Source organism: Haliotis rufescens, unplaced genomic scaffold (genome assembly GCF_023055435.1).
Source record: "Haliotis rufescens isolate VD_foot unplaced genomic scaffold, xgHalRufe1.0.p SCAF_4, whole genome shotgun sequence".
Classification (NCBI taxonomy): domain Eukaryota; kingdom Metazoa; phylum Mollusca; class Gastropoda; order Lepetellida; family Haliotidae; genus Haliotis; species Haliotis rufescens.
This window is the reverse complement of record NW_025964112.1, coordinates 11,017,218-11,033,024: the sequence shown is the minus strand read 5'-3', so window position 1 is coordinate 11,033,024 and position 15,807 is coordinate 11,017,218. Positions and strand designations below refer to the sequence as shown.

Here is a 15,807-nt window from a genome sequence, read left to right as displayed (position 1 = left end):
ACAAATGAAAGCAAATGCCATGGTATGTTTACTCAGAAAAGCTGGACTTTCCCATCGATAACATCAATGTAAAATTCCCTATGTACACCAATTGTGCTTTCCTTCTTGCGGTTCTGGGGGCACGGGTGGCCCAGTCGTCTAAGGCGCCGCGACTCGCTGTGCAGAGTTGCGTCCCCTGGACACGCCAGAAACCTATGATTGCGGGTTCGAATCCCGGTTCACCCCGATTATGTTTCTAGGTTTGTCAGCACCATACCCGTGCTCGTGGGTTTCACTGAAGTGGTAAACGTCTGAGACCTGCATCACTTCGGGCTTTCCTCCCACATTAAGCTGACACGCCGTGATATAACTGGAATACTGTTAAAAGCGGCGTTAAACCCAACTCACTCACTCACTCACTCTTGCGGTTGTTTCTTTATGCATATGAATCGGAATTGTGCGGATAAGGGACGTCTGAGACGTCTTGGCACACCTTGTCCTCCCGTCTAAGTTGTTTTCACCACGAGGTTTTAGCGTACTTATTGCATGTTTATTACTCATGTACGTTTCAACTGTAAAAACCTACTCCAGGAAGATATACAGTTCTCAAATGTGGTGAGGAGTTTGAGAGATGTCACTGCTACATTTACCTGGGAGCATTGTTCAACGCGCATGTTCCTTCCCAAAAGAAGCCGTTATGTATAACTGTTGAAAATGTCATGTTCACAAACTAGAAGTCTGAATGGGAAGATATGTATGACTGAGGGTGAAAATTGAAAACTTCGAACCTACAAGACCAGTTTAAACAAGACTTCGAAAGAGAAACATATGTCGAAGTCCATTTCATGAAAGCTGACGCTATGAAAATATCACGGCAGATCACAAATACTATTCGAATTGGGAAAATTGAGCAGAAGACGAAGCCTATGTGTTATTTTATTGTTTTATGTCAAGCTATTTGACGGAAGTGTTATAACAAATAGTCCGCTTTTAATGTCCTATTCACAAGTCAACCACTTGCCCTACTTTTATCGAATGACGATCAGTTCGTTATAAGCGTGTTCGTTATAAACGTAGTTTACTGTAATATATTCTGTCAGTCTGTCTTCTGAAGGCAGCCATAGCAATAAGTATCCGAATTTGTACACGACAGAAACCATTGAATATACTACTAATTATTATAGAACTATATGAAAATGCATATTACACCCCTCCCAGCTCCAATTGCCAATGCAGTAAACTACGTTTATAACGAACACGCTTATAACGAACGGACGGATAAAATGAACTTATTTTTTAGTCCCGGCCATTTCATGTATATATGCTGTATATATGCTTATAACGAACTACGGTTATTACGAACTACAATTAGTGGTCCCTTTGAGTTCGTTATAACCGTAGTTTACTGTACATTCACACAGCGTTTGTTGACGCTACATGACTATTCAGCTATGTACATGAATCCTCTTCAAAAGCAAACGGCCAAAACACACGAAACATGACATCATAGACCATGGTCTCTGATTGATTACAAATACCTTTAACCCGATCTGACTATTTACCTTTTGTATTTTCCCCACGATGACCCAAGGTACCCGGATGTGTGTCGAAAAGCACCAATTGTAGGTGTATAGGATGATGTCATGCAAATTATCAGGTAACTCGACATGACCTGGCTTTGAAAGCCCCCAGTGACATAGGGGTTGGTTTTAACATAGGTTGGGGAGAGGATATGTTTTCGATTACAGTTTCCAGGGAAAGGAGTAGCCGAACAATGGAAAGTTTGTAAAAACCGAGGACATACACGTGTTTAGACAAAGTTATTTTGTAATCAAGAGTGTAAATTACCTCAAATGTGTTAGAATGTGCTTAAGTCATGGTCTTCAACAATGTGCGACCAGGTTGATAGTGTGTCACAAATAAATAGAAATGAATTATGTGAGGTGAAATGGGGTTTAACGTCGAAGATTATTGCACTTATATAGCGAAGTGCATGCACGTGTGTGTGTGGCTGCTTGTACTAGTCCGGACTGATGCCGATTTATAGTGCCAGCCCACTGAGATACCATGCCGCAGTTTAACATGAATACCCCGCTCAGACAAAGGAAACTGACTCCGAGCCGACCCGTCCTTGTTTTAGCTCCTTAATGCAGAGCGACAGACAGGGTAACAACAAGTACCATCTTTTAACGTCTTTTGGTATGACGCGGCCGGGGATCGAACCCCGGATCTTCCGCTCTCCGGGTGGACGCTCTACCACTTGACCTGCCTTTGCATGTGTTTGTGACGGGTGCCACCTGTGGGGCAGGACACGCTCACCTTTTCGCGAACACCTGGTATCATCACTATTTGTTAGTGATTCATAAACGTCATGTTCATGATATAGTGGGAAACGCACAATCGACTCACACTCTTAATTTGATTAAGGAATGAAGTTTGTCGCTTTTATTTGCGTCAGAATGTGTGTTTTTCCAAGTCTTTTTGTGACTGCATTATACAACGATTTTTAGATTAAAAGATGCCAGGGACGACCTATCTTATTTGACCTTATCATGATAAACTGCATGGGGATTGCCCAACATACACATAACATCTTACGTTTGTTGTTTTGTTAAAAAAAAATATATAGAAATAAAGTAAACAGTTTAATAATATCCTGTGAATTCAATATAAAGAAAAGAAACGTGATTAAGTACAAAACGATCAAAATATTTTTTAAATTTTATTTCTTCCTAATAATGAGTGCATGGTATAATTAATTATAGATATGGTCAGATTAAGTACCCCATGTGATAACCTATTTATCGAGACACTTGGTGACGTTTAAGACACAAATGATGCATTTGAAAACCATGACAAGCATACAGGTCCCACCCCATTTGTCAGATACCTTAAAACGACTTTTAAATCACGGATGAATTCTCCCATCATCTTGTGCTTGTTACTCCCATGGTAAAATGGATTAGTCCAGAGCATACTCCATTTGTCAGACACCTCATAAGATTTCTATTAAATAAAAAAAGAAGAAGAATTTCATAATGCTTCATTGGCTTTAATAGCCACATAAGTAATGCAACACGGTTTAATGCATTACTACATCAAGGTACCCCATTTAGCACTTTGGAACCGATTCCCTGATTTGACCCAACTTCTGTGAACACTTAAATCTCATAATCGAGTCATTCTAAAGAAAATGGCAAAATATTGTCACTGACTAAAACATGCTATTCTCTTGTTTCAACACTGTCAATAGGATGTATTAAATTATAAAAAAACACATTTTCATGTTGATTCTGCTACTCATGTTGGATATTTTTAGTTCCTTTGTTTTAAACGCTTTTCTATTTTATGTATGTTACATGTAACAATTAAAGACAAAACACTTAAAATTTGTGATGCATTCGCCTTGGTGTGCTCGTTGGTATTGAGTATATCATCAAGCTACATATCAGCAAACTTTAAATAACCAGACTGCAACTGACAACAGAACTGTATTGTGAGATTCATTCTAGCTCATTAAGATTGATGTGATAAGGACATTTGATGTTGACTTGTTATATTCTTCACATTTATTTGTTTGTAAATTAATATCATGCAAACCTTGCTGCTGAGTATTGTTTTATAAACATTAATTAACATATCAATACTATTAGAAGTAAGTTTAATACTATTTCTTTACAATAATTGATTGAAACAAAAATTATCAACTCAATTTGTGATGAAAGTATATGTCTATATTGCCACATTTACACGTCATATAGCTGGAACGGCGTTAAACAACAAACAAAGAAACAAAGAAACATTTACACAATCACCCAATCTTCTCCCATCTTCCCGAGGCAAGGGAGTTAACTGACTTTATAAGTCCAGTTTCCACCCTTGCCGAACTAGGCTGGAATTCCTGGGCTCGATCGTTGCGCCACCAGTGGCTATTACCAATTATATCCCTTCTAAGCCTCTCCTATGGACCAATCAGATTCCACCTCTCGTAGCACTTGCGTTTGCTTCACACAAAATGGTGGCGCTCAGTCAGGACGATCTGATTGATAATCAAGATCTACATTTTGATAAAACGGGTCTTACATCGCGAAATGCATCAAATCACGTGAGCACCTTGATTAAAAACATGAAAAGATGTGGAAAGTATCTGCTGACAACGAGTTGGCGGTGCACATGCTTTGCAAATACTGCAATCGATCGAAATCTGCACGACAGTTTACGAACCGGATTTTGATTTCGGTGCGAGATTTTGATTGGACTATGCATAGACTCGTTAGTCCAGACAATATGTAACTCCATAATACCCGCCTAGTTCGGCAAGGGTGGAAACTAGACTTTTATAGTCAGTTTACTCTCTTGCTTCGGGAAGATGATCTTGTCCTTGCTGTAGAGGTGATGTTGAAAGTCTTTATTTGTTTATCTTAATTATTTAGTCTATAATTAAGTCTAAAAAAGACCACAACAGGTAAATGTCATCTCTACTCCACTGTCTAACAATTGTGGTGTGACCCACATACAGGCGAATAACCTTAACCATTGCATATGCATTAATTACATACTTTAACGACCGCCTCCGTGGTCTTGTGGTAGAGCGTCCGCCCGGAGAGCGGAAGGTCCAGGGTTCGTTCCCGGGCCGCGTCATACAAAAAGACGTTAAAAGATTGTACTTGTTGTTACCCTGTCTGGCGCTCGGCATTAAGGGGCTAAAACAAGGACTGGTCGGCTCGGAGTCAGTATACTGTGTCTGAGTGGGGTATTCATGTTAAACTGCGGCATGGTATCTCAGTGAGCTAGCACTATAAATCGGCATCAGTCCGGACTAGTACAAGCAGCCACACACACACATACACGTGCATGCACGTCGCTATATAAGTGCAATAATCTTGGACGCGACGTTAAACCCAATTTCACCTCACCTCACCTACATACTTTAACTTTCATAGTTTCCCACAGACGGGGAAAGAATGGTATATGTTGATATGCGGTGTCAGATACGTCAATATTTATACGTATGAAACATGGCTAACGATTGAACTAATTGGAGAATGAATGAATGACATCTGAACAATCAGTTTTTTACAATTCGTTTTTGTATCAATATTGATACACGTACTTATCATGGAAACATATACGAATAAGTTTCTTCATGTCAGTACATTAACACCCTTGAATGATTCTTAGACATGAGCTATGTGTTCGGACTGAACACAAAGAATTCGAAGCAAATAAGTACACATGCCGATTATGATGTATTAATGCACTTATATACGTGCAGGTCTACGAAGGAAAATATATATTTCTTTATTTAATTTACCCATCGAATGTGGAATTGAGTGAGTGAGTATGGTTTTACACCGCTTTTAGTAATATTCAAGCAATATCACGGCGGGGGACACCAGAAATGGGCTTCACTCATTGTCGGGAATCGAACCCAGGCCTTCGGCGTGACGAGCGAACGCTTTACCCACTAGGCTACCCGACCGCCCCTCGAATGTGGAAGATGGAACGATGCACCCTTAACAGTTGACAGGAAATGCACTTTAAGTAATAGTTATAACAATGCTGGTGAAGTTCATTTCATATTTAAATGTAAATATTTTAATTCCATTGGAAACCTATCCAACTGTTTCAATGTAAAAATCCTATATCTCCACATGCTATGTACATATTGCCTGGAGAGTAATAAAGTTCTGTTCTGTCGTTCTGAGACTAAGGGGTAAGCAATGGTTTTGCAACCATGAGGTTAAACCCTACTTGTAACAGTAGTCTCTCGTTAAGTCTCTGCTGTATGAATGTCGTATTCAGAGTCTTCTTATCAATTTATCAACATTATATTACATTACTCTGAGGCACGCAAGCTCCTGCATGAATCAATTTCTATTTTAAGGCACAACGCTATCACCTCTGTTTTGGCCTACATTTTCCGGGGGATCCCCGCCGGTGGGGACCAAGGCACTGCGCGCGGCACGGAAGCCAGCCTTTATACTTGCAGAACAGGGCCGAAGAAGATAGCGTGTTTCTTTCTCCGCTGATGTTACGTTACAAAAATGTAAGTAGTATTTTATGAATTCATTACAAGTGCAATATCCGACGTATATTACATGAGCATCTGCGTGTTATCGAAACAGTGTGTGAAATGTGTGGGTCTCTGCGATAAAAACGTGGGGAGTGGGGAAGAAGCATGGTAACTACAAGGTTGGGGGGGATATTGGTGGTGGTGGGGGGGGGGGGGGGGGGGGGGGGAGTGTGTGAGGAGATGGGCGAGGAGATGGGCTTGTTTTACCAGTCGCTATATATATCCTGTTCGTGCTTACACCTCATCTGTGTTGATGATATTACTTTGTGTTATGGGCGGAATGGTGTAGATGCATCTTTTACCAAACAATGGGTTGCAAAACAAAGATGACTCAAATGATTTATTATGTTTGTTTGTTTGTTTGTTTGTTGTTTAACGCCGTACTCAGCAATATCCCAGCTATATGACGGCGGTCTGTATATAATCGAGTCTGGACCAGACAATCCAGTGATTGAAATCATGAGCATCGATCCACGCAATTGGGATACGATGACATGCATCAACCAAGTCAGCGAGCCTAACCACCCGATCCCGTTAGTCGCCTCTTACGACAACCATAGTCGCTTTTTACGGCAAGCATGGGTTGCTGAAGACCTATTCTACCCCAGATCTTCACGGGTCCTATGATTTATTATAGTGAAACCTCGTTAACTCGAACTCCAGTATCTCGATGTATCGTTTAAAACTATGTTACTGTAAGGTCTCTGCAGAATCCTATCTACACTATGGTCTTACTTATCTCGGTTATCGACCGCCTCCGTGGTCTAGTGGTAGAGCGTCCGCCCGGAGAGCGGAAGGTCTGGGGTTCGATCCCAAGCCGCGTCATACCAAAAGACGTTAAAAGATGGTACTTTTTGTTACCCTGTCTGGCGCTCGGCATTAAGGGGCTAAAACAAGGACTGGTCGGCTCGGAGTCAGTATACTATGTCTGAGTGGGGTATTCATGTTAAACTGCGGCATGGTATCTCAGTGAGCTGGCACTATAAATCGGCATTAGTCCGGACTAGTACAATAGCCTCACACATACATACACGTCGCTATATAAGTGCAATAATCTTGGACGCGACGTTAAACCCCATTTCACCTCCCCTTTCTCGGTAATCCGGTTGTATCTTAAACTATCGGTTGCTAGGGGGTGGAAAAGAATCTTTACTGTATTCTTTTCAGAATCCAGTCGCCGCGAATAACTGCAGGATTGTTGATGCAGTGTTAATCCTTAATCACTCACTAACTCACCATTCAGTATTTAAGTAAACACATTTTCATGTATTTGAACCAAAATACTCTTTCAAATATGAATTGAATGTATATTGTAATTTCCAGTGAGTTCAATGGAGTTTTGCTTTCGTCGTTAAATATAATACATTAATTAGATATTTAAATTTGTTTTCATTTTCTTTCAATTATTAAGCAAGTTGAAATACAAACTTAACATTGTGTGCACTTCAGACACTGAAACATTGTAACCAGGGTTTCACTGATCTATTTCTAGGAACTAACTCATCGTACCTGCAGGGTGCGTCTATAAATTGATGAAGCGATACAGTTGTTTTAATTCGTTTGAAATATAATGTCATTTTTACAAGATTTATATATATTTCCGTGAGTTTTTATTACAAATGAATTTCAAGACAAATATAGGTAATATTTTCGTTTAAAGCTATTTGATTAGAGATATCAGAAAAACGTAAATTTGTAAACATTTTCCAGACGATATTGAAGTAATTTCAGACGTGATGGGGATGCGGACAGCAATGGAAACGGTTTTTCAAAGACAATACGTATAAAAACAAATCACAGCCTCTCAACCTTCTTTCAACTTCCACATTTCAAATCGGTAATGGCAGTTGTCTTTACAAGAATCTTACATTGTCTCCTGCCATTTGGAACCATACAAATTAATTAATTACATTAAGACACTGGCAAAACTTCAAAATATGTCATAAGACTACCGTACTCTTCAGGAATATATTTATATAAGAAGAAATTTTTAATTATTAATATTTAATATTATGTTATGAATATTAGTATTGAGTAACTAAATATATTATTGATTAATTGATTAATGTCAAATTTGGTGAAATGGATTTTGTAATTTACTCGATGGATCTAGCGCCGTTTTAATCGCTGAGCGCGTCATTACCAAAATGAAGTGAGGTTATTTTTAATTTACACTATGTTCGTGACTTGTATCTAAGATGAGAGCATGACGTATCAAGCAAACGTTATTTAAGTCCCCAGTATCGTTAAATCATTACGCCCCAAGTCTCGTCCTAAAGAACCACATTCGCGTCCTGTTATCAAGGGGATCTTATTGTGTCAGACCTCTTTGTTAGTTAGCGGGTACAAAGAATGTTTTCAACGTGTTTATGCATGTGGTTGTATTATTCAAACTGTTTCCTGCCCCTTGTTGTATGTAGTTGATGTTTTCTGTTCGGGTGTCAACACGTTTGTGGCAGGAAGACGGTTGCCATGATGCCCGTTCTATGTGACAATACATACGTTGTGGCTAAGCGGTTCTGATTTGATTTCAAACGGGTTTTTTTCTGAGACGCGACTCCTCTTTAGTTTCCGATAAGGATTAGCGTTTGTATAATTTTTGTATTTTTTTTAATCAAACTTACGTCTTAAATTTCGTGAACTGAAATAATGCCGATGCGACGTTAAATTTGAACTCATTCACTTAAATTTCTTGAACGTTTTTCCATTTTAGGCACCTTCCATTGACCAAATCGTAATACTATGCATTGCACTGAAACATCGCCATTGAGTCATATTTATATAATAGTTCGTAATATATCCATGGTTATAATGCGGTGTTACACCCCATAACATTTATTAATATAGTCATGATTTGTTCAGTCTTAGCAGTATAACGTCACATTGGCTGTGTGTTGTGCTACCTCAAAAACAGTTGCTAAGCCAGCAAGAGTTAATTCCCTTTGTTAGTGCGCGTTTGTTATCGCGTTTGTTATGCCCATACCACATTAATTTTATAAATAAACATTAACGTTCTAACAAATTAAAAAGTTTTACTTCTGCTACGACTGAATGTCACGATGTACCTATTCTCTGATTACAAGGCCATGTGCGCAGGTATGAGTTGACTGAAGCGCCGTAAAATCTACCCTAGCTTGATCTTTTTTTTCTGTCAATATTCAAACGATCCAAGGAACAATGATTGATTTCGGGGTACATTGATTTTGTATAATCGCATGATGAAGATCTGAGTTGGATTCCCTTCATGAGAACAATGTGTGAAGCCCATTTCTGGTGTCCCCCGCCGTGATATTGCTGAAATATCGCTAAAAACGCGCCAATGGTACTCCATACTGACCTCTACATCTGCACACTGACATCTTGCGTTCTCTTTTCCAGGTATTTCCAAACCCGTATCCTCGACTCTACAGCGACAGTGTTCGTACTGATGGCGCTGTTCATCCTTGGTCTCCAGGTAACGCAGCCTCCGTCCTGCAAGTGTCCGCGGGGATTCACTTACGCTCAGTGTAACTACACCAACATGGTTTGTTTGACGCAGGCATTTTTCGTAAACCAAGAAGCCATCGTTCCCAACTCTGAGCGACCCGCGACTGAGCCGTCGGATGACGTTACCGTTCACGATGACGTTGTACAAGCTGACGTCGACGCGTTGAAGAGGGAGATGACGTACAATGATGGTTTTGTGTCCGAGATGTCCAAGTCAAAATCTCAAGGTTTCAAACATGCTTCTATCACCAAGCAACAGAAGTTTCGCGTTGAAGTCGTGACAAGCAGTAAAGGACTTTATTCCAATTCTATAAATGAATACGATATTTTGAGGTCAAAACTCATTTTGTATAACGCGTACGCTGTCATCTTGATAACTATTGCGATACTCTTGTCTCTACCTAAACTTGTCTGGATATGTACATCCGTTGAGAAAGATCTTACGTGTATGTTGAATACTTTCACATACGCCGGAACAAAAGATGGCATAGGATCACGACAAAGATGCGTTGAACAGTTAGTTGGAGATATGAAATTCTTCCTAAGATCTTGTCAAGGCAGTTTCTACAAGAACATTCTGTGGATGCACGTTCTCAGACCTCTGATTCCATTCCTAGTTCCGGTGGCCATGACCTTCATACCTGGGGTCAATGCCCAAGAAACCTTCACCTTGAACCCCATGACGTTAATGTCAAATCTGCACAACCAAAGCGTGACTGTGTTTCCCTCAAATGCCTTCTGTCAGTTTCAAGTCATAAGCAGGTCTACCCCAAAGTGGGTGTCTACAACTTGTCTTCTGCCTGTTAGCGAATTGCTTCAGATTCTGACGCCAGTACTTATTGTTTGGCTGGCGGCTGTGTCCATATTTGGTTTGTACAAATACTACTCGTTTAGCAATCTCATGTCGTTAGCCAATCAGAAATCGTTTTATGGAAGGCATGGTCTGAGAATGGACAAGGAAGATCCAACATCCTTACAGAGCGTGTTCGGCAATGACGGCTTCTTACTGTTCACAATTGTCTCGGAACTCGATAAAGGCCAAATTTTACCTCAAGTAATGAACGATCTGAAAGCATGCATGGATAATCTAATAGAAAGATAACAGATATGTCCACATATCGGTGTCACCTGCAGCAAATGTCTTCCTTGCCGGGACAAACAAGCGTCCCATGATGTCATTCCACACTCTTTGGATCACATTCGTGACAAACTCGTGTTATTCCTTGACAAGCCGAAAAGCGACTCGTGTCCCTCTCGTGGCCATTTTTGCGACTGGGTTCCGTCTAAGCGCAAACGGGGATTGCTAAAACAATTGTTCTGATTCACGTATATTTCCCCCATATGTCATATGTATTCCAGATGCTATTTAAAACACATCGCGACTAACGGTATTTTACAGTCTGATTTAAGAAATTTAACTGTGTCTTCGGTATCTTGGCAAGACATATGTAAAATCAAATTATATTTCTGAGGGGTTCTTGGCCCGAAGTACTTGAAGTCATACGCGCATTCTGATTGGTTTGTCGTATTTCATCGACAGGGGCACGAGTCTTCTTGCAGGTTACGGAAAGGTGCGAGTGGTGACGAATGTTTGGATCACTGATTTTGGGATGGGGTGTTTAGCAAGGATGCATTTTCACTGACGTTTAATTCATGTCGAGATCTATCATTGATTAAAGTGGAAAAGTCCAACTTCGACAAAACCTGTGTGTCGAGATACGACAAAAAATGTGTCGAGATATAACTTGACAATCATTGTATCATTGTTCTATATTAGTCATTGTTTCAATGAATGAACTTGGAATGATATTGTTTAATATTGCTGCGGTGGTTGTGTATTTTCTCTTTCATTTGTGGTAGGTTTGTGTATCGACTATGAAATTACTTTGAACATACGTTCAACACTGGGGGCGGTCGGGTAGCCTAGTGGTTAAAGCGTTCGCTCGTCACGCCGAAGACCCGGGTTCGATTCCCGACATGGGTACAATGTGTGAAGCCCATTTCTGGTGTCCCCCCGCCGTGATATTGCTGGAATATTGCTAAAAGCGGCGTAAAACCATACCCACTCACTCACTTCAACACTGACTCGCGCTGATAACATTCGTGATGTGACATTGTATATATATTTCATGACACAGTAACGAGAGACTTCTTTGCCATCCGAGAGCTATTACATGTCACGCGGTGCATAATCATCCTTATTTTGACGATTTATTAAGTATCCGTGAACGCTAGTTGTGTGACGTGAATATCCCGACAATCTTCCCACACGAAATCTGTAACATGCGGAAATAGCTCGATCGTGGTAATTGTCATTTTGGGGGAGAACTGGTTCAGCTTAGTGGTAAAAGCGTTCGCGCGTCACGCCGAAGGCCCGAGTTCGCTTTCCCAAGTGCACAATGTATTCAGAAATATATTCAGATGAATATAAGCCCATTTCTGGTGTTCCCCGCCGTGATATGGATAGGATGTTGTTAAAGGCGGCGTGGAATCATACTCACTCACTCATTCTGTTTGGCTAGCTCGTCTCTTACTTGCTGTTCACATCATACCCAAACCTAACTGTGAGGCTTACTGCACCCGAACCCACCCCCACCTCCCCTCTTAAGGGTTGTGAATTTAGCTGGAAGTTGTATGTCATAACGGTATTGCATCATTCAGGTTCAACGATACACGGTTTTCTTTACAAATTTTGTGATGTGTCTTTCATAAATTAAATGATGTTTATATTAGAATTTAAGTGCTTTCCCGTGAAGACTGTTGCTTACGTTCTAATTTATGATCGGTGATTAAAGATAATTTCTGTATTTATGATAATTAAAAGTATTTTGTATCTATTATGTACAGGGGCGGTCGGGTAGCCTAGTGGTTAAAGAGTTCGCGCGTCACGCCGAAGGCCCGAGTTCGCTTTCCCAAGTGCACAATGTTATGAGCCCATTTCTAGTGTTCCCCGCCGTGATATGGATAGGATGTTGTTAAAGGTGGCGTGGAATCATACTCACTCACTCATTCTGTTTGGCTAGCTCGTCTCTTACTTGCTGTTCACATCGTACCCAAACCTAACTGTGAGGCTTACTGCACCCGAACCCACCCACCCCCGCCCCCACCTCCCCTCTTAAGGGTTGTGAATTTAGCTGGAAGTTGTATGTCATAACGTTACATCTTCCCGAGGCAAGAGAGTTAACTGCCTTTAAAAGTCCAGTTAACAACCTTGGTGGAAACTGGACTTTTAAAGTCAGTTAGCTCTTTTACCTCGGGAAGGTGTGACGTTATTGCATCAGTCAGTTTCAACGATGCACGGTTTTCTTTACAAATTTTGTGATGTGTCTTTCATAAATTAAATGATGTTTATATTAGAATTTAAGTGCTGTCCCGTGAAGACTGTTGCTTACGTTCTAATTTATGATCGGTGATTAAAGATAATTTCTGTATTTATGATAATTAAAAGTATTTTGTATCTATTATGTACAGGGGCGGTCGGGTAGCCTAGTGGTTAAAGCGTTCAAGGATGTTGTTTAAGGTGGCGTGGAATCATACTCACTCACTCATTCTGTTTGGCTAGCTCGTCTCTTACTTGCTGTTCACATCATACTCAAACCTAACTGTGAAGCTTACTGCACCCCCGCCCCCACCTCCCCTCTCAAGGGTTGTGAATTTAGCTGGAAGTTGTATGTCATAACGTTACATCTTCCCGAGGCAAGAGAGTTAACAACCTTGGTGGAAACGGGACTTTTAAAGTCAGTTAGCTCTCTTGCCTCGGGAAGGTGTGACGTTATTGCATCAGTCAGTTTCAACGATACACGGTTTTCTTTACAAATTTTGTGATGTGTCTTTCATAAATTAAATTATGTTTATATTAGAATTTAAGTGCTTTCCCGTGAAGACCGTTGCTTACGTTTTAATTTATGATCGGTGATTTCTGTATTTCTGATAATCAAAAGTATACATTTTGTATCTATTATGTACATGTACACTTGTGTGTATTTTCCATAGATGTTTTTTTTGCACATTATTATCGCGGCTGTTGAAATAAAGACATTCGTAAACCATATTTCTTGTAATAATATGCATAGCATCATAGAATAACGGGTGTAGCCGTAATAGATAGCATCAGCGAGAGGGTGGGATCTACATCCGCCATGATCAGTTGTCCAGTGATATCACCACGTGTCACTGACGCAGGTCGTAGACGTTTATATTTTTGGTGAATCTCACATGAAGGAGCAAGGGTGTAGTGCTGACAGGTCAAAGGTTATAGAGGGAGTGAATTTGATTCTCGAACCTGTGCTAACCCAAGTAGTAGTAGAAGAAGTAGTAGTAGTAGTAGAAGAAGAAGAAGTAGTAGTAGTAGTAGTAGTTGTAGTAGAAGTAGTAGTAGTAGCAGTAGGAGGAGTAGTAGTAGAAGAAGAAGTAGCAGCAGTTGTAGTAGTAGAGGTAGTAGTAGTTGTAGTAGAAGTAGTAGTAGTAGCAGTAGGAGGAGTAGTAGTAGAAGTAGTAGTAGTAGTAGTAGTAGAAGTAGTAGTAGAAGTAGTAGTAGTGCAGCAACAGCAGTAGTAGTATAGCAGCAGCAGCAGTAGTAGTAGTAGTGGAAGAAGTAGTAGTAGTGGTAGTAGTATAGCAGCAGCAGCAGTAGTTGTAGTAGAAGTATTAGTATTAGTAGTATAGTAGTAGTAGCAGTAGAAGTAGTAGAAGTAGTAGTAATAGTAGTAGTGCAGGAACAGCAGTAGTAGTATAGCAGCAGCAGTAGTAGTAGTAGTAGTAGTAGTAGTGGAAGAAGTAGTAGTAGTAGTGGTAGTAGTAGTGTCATTGACGGAAATTCATCACAGGTACAGATGCAGCTACCAACTATAGATGGTACTTTTCACAGCGATGGAATGGTGGTAACGACAGGGCTGGCAGCATGAACAATAACACATGTAGAGCTAACAAGATTCTGTTCATTACGGTTATTGCTTGAGGCTCACAAAAGTTAGTTGTCGGACCCAAAGAAAACGATACCGGTTGCAATTTTTGGACGATATCTATGTATTGATTGAACCTGGCACAGGTACACCAATAGTGGTTAGCATAGTGAAGGAATTCCTATTGCAGGGATTTAATGAATACACCACATTGTGAGTGGGTACAAATGACGATGTAGCGCTTTTCAGCCAAAGTAATTCTACATCGTAAGGTACTACTGGTAGGCCAGGATAAGTTGAGTTGTGACCTGACAATCAACCCGATATGACTTTGTATGAGGTCCGCCCACTGGCGTGTACCATTGTGAAGAAAGGGGTAGCGGGTGGTCCGCGCCAAGTAGTACGATGGATATGTGCGTGTCCTGCCTCGGCTAACAACGAGTTCTCGTGGCAAGATCAATATTATAGTACGTGCTGATGTGAGGTACCCGATGACGGTGAAATGGTGACAGCAAATTTGCATGGATGGGTCATGAATATCATTTGCTGTAAAAAAAACTGAATACGTTTTTGTAATCCAGAGAGCAATCATGAATAGTGTCATGTCAATCATTAATGAATGTGAAGGTTGAGACCTAAAAGTAGTCATAGTTGACTCGATGACAGGCTCCTAAGTAACACTAGTCTTCACATTCTGATGCGTTTGAGCGTAGATACAGACGGACCAGTGACAATGCCACCTTTTGAGAATGCTTGAGATCGATTTGCACATTCTTTCTCCATGTAATTTATGACATTATAGGCCAATTCTCGAGCCTGTGTGATTTGGCCATGCAAACCCAGCTTTGGCATGTGTATTTGTTGTAATTAACTTCTATCAAATGACTTTTAGAGAATTCTTGTATCTACCTCTTAATAGTCTTAAAGGAACACGGAAACGTAGTCAATTTCATCGCCATGACCTGCAATCTACAACAAGCGTACACCCTCCATGTCTGAAACAAACCAAATATGTTTGCCCAAATTCTGTGCCCAGCCTACTTGTCTCAAGCGCGTATTGTGAGTTGGTTTAACTTACCAGTTTGCTATATTTCGGCAATACTAGGTACAACCCACACGAATAGGTACATATAACATCTTCTGCTCGTTTACATGCTTGATACAAATACATACAAGTTATTGTTTTAAGAATATCAACTTATATTCTTTTTGAAGAAATATTTAAATGGATTTTAGGGTTATATATTCACTATTATGGTAAAGTTAAGATAGCCTTCCCTTACATTCACATTCTGAATTCCGTTTACATTATTATCAAGCAAATTGTGTTCAGGATTTATATGTGATTTCACATTACCGTGAGGT

General features: G+C 40.2%; 1 protein-coding gene across 2 annotated transcripts; it reads left to right on the top strand.

The window, feature by feature from the left end:
* Nucleotides 1-5,882: 5,882 nt before the first annotated feature.
* Nucleotides 5,883-13,592, top strand: LOC124112313. Of its 2 annotated transcripts, XR_007218108.1 has the most exons (3): nucleotides 5,883-6,028; nucleotides 9,434-12,522; nucleotides 13,062-13,592. XR_007218108.1 is itself a non-coding variant. In XM_046472369.2 (2 exons), coding segments are annotated over exons 1-2 (1,212 nt in total). In that variant the 5' UTR covers nucleotides 5,883-6,026; the 3' UTR covers nucleotides 10,644-12,616. The 2 variants fall into 2 exon arrangements, 1 of the variants encoding a protein (XP_046328325.2); XM_046472369.2 differs by lacking the exon at nucleotides 13,062-13,592 and having other exon boundaries at nucleotides 9,434-12,616.
* Nucleotides 13,593-15,807: the final 2,215 nt, after the last annotated feature.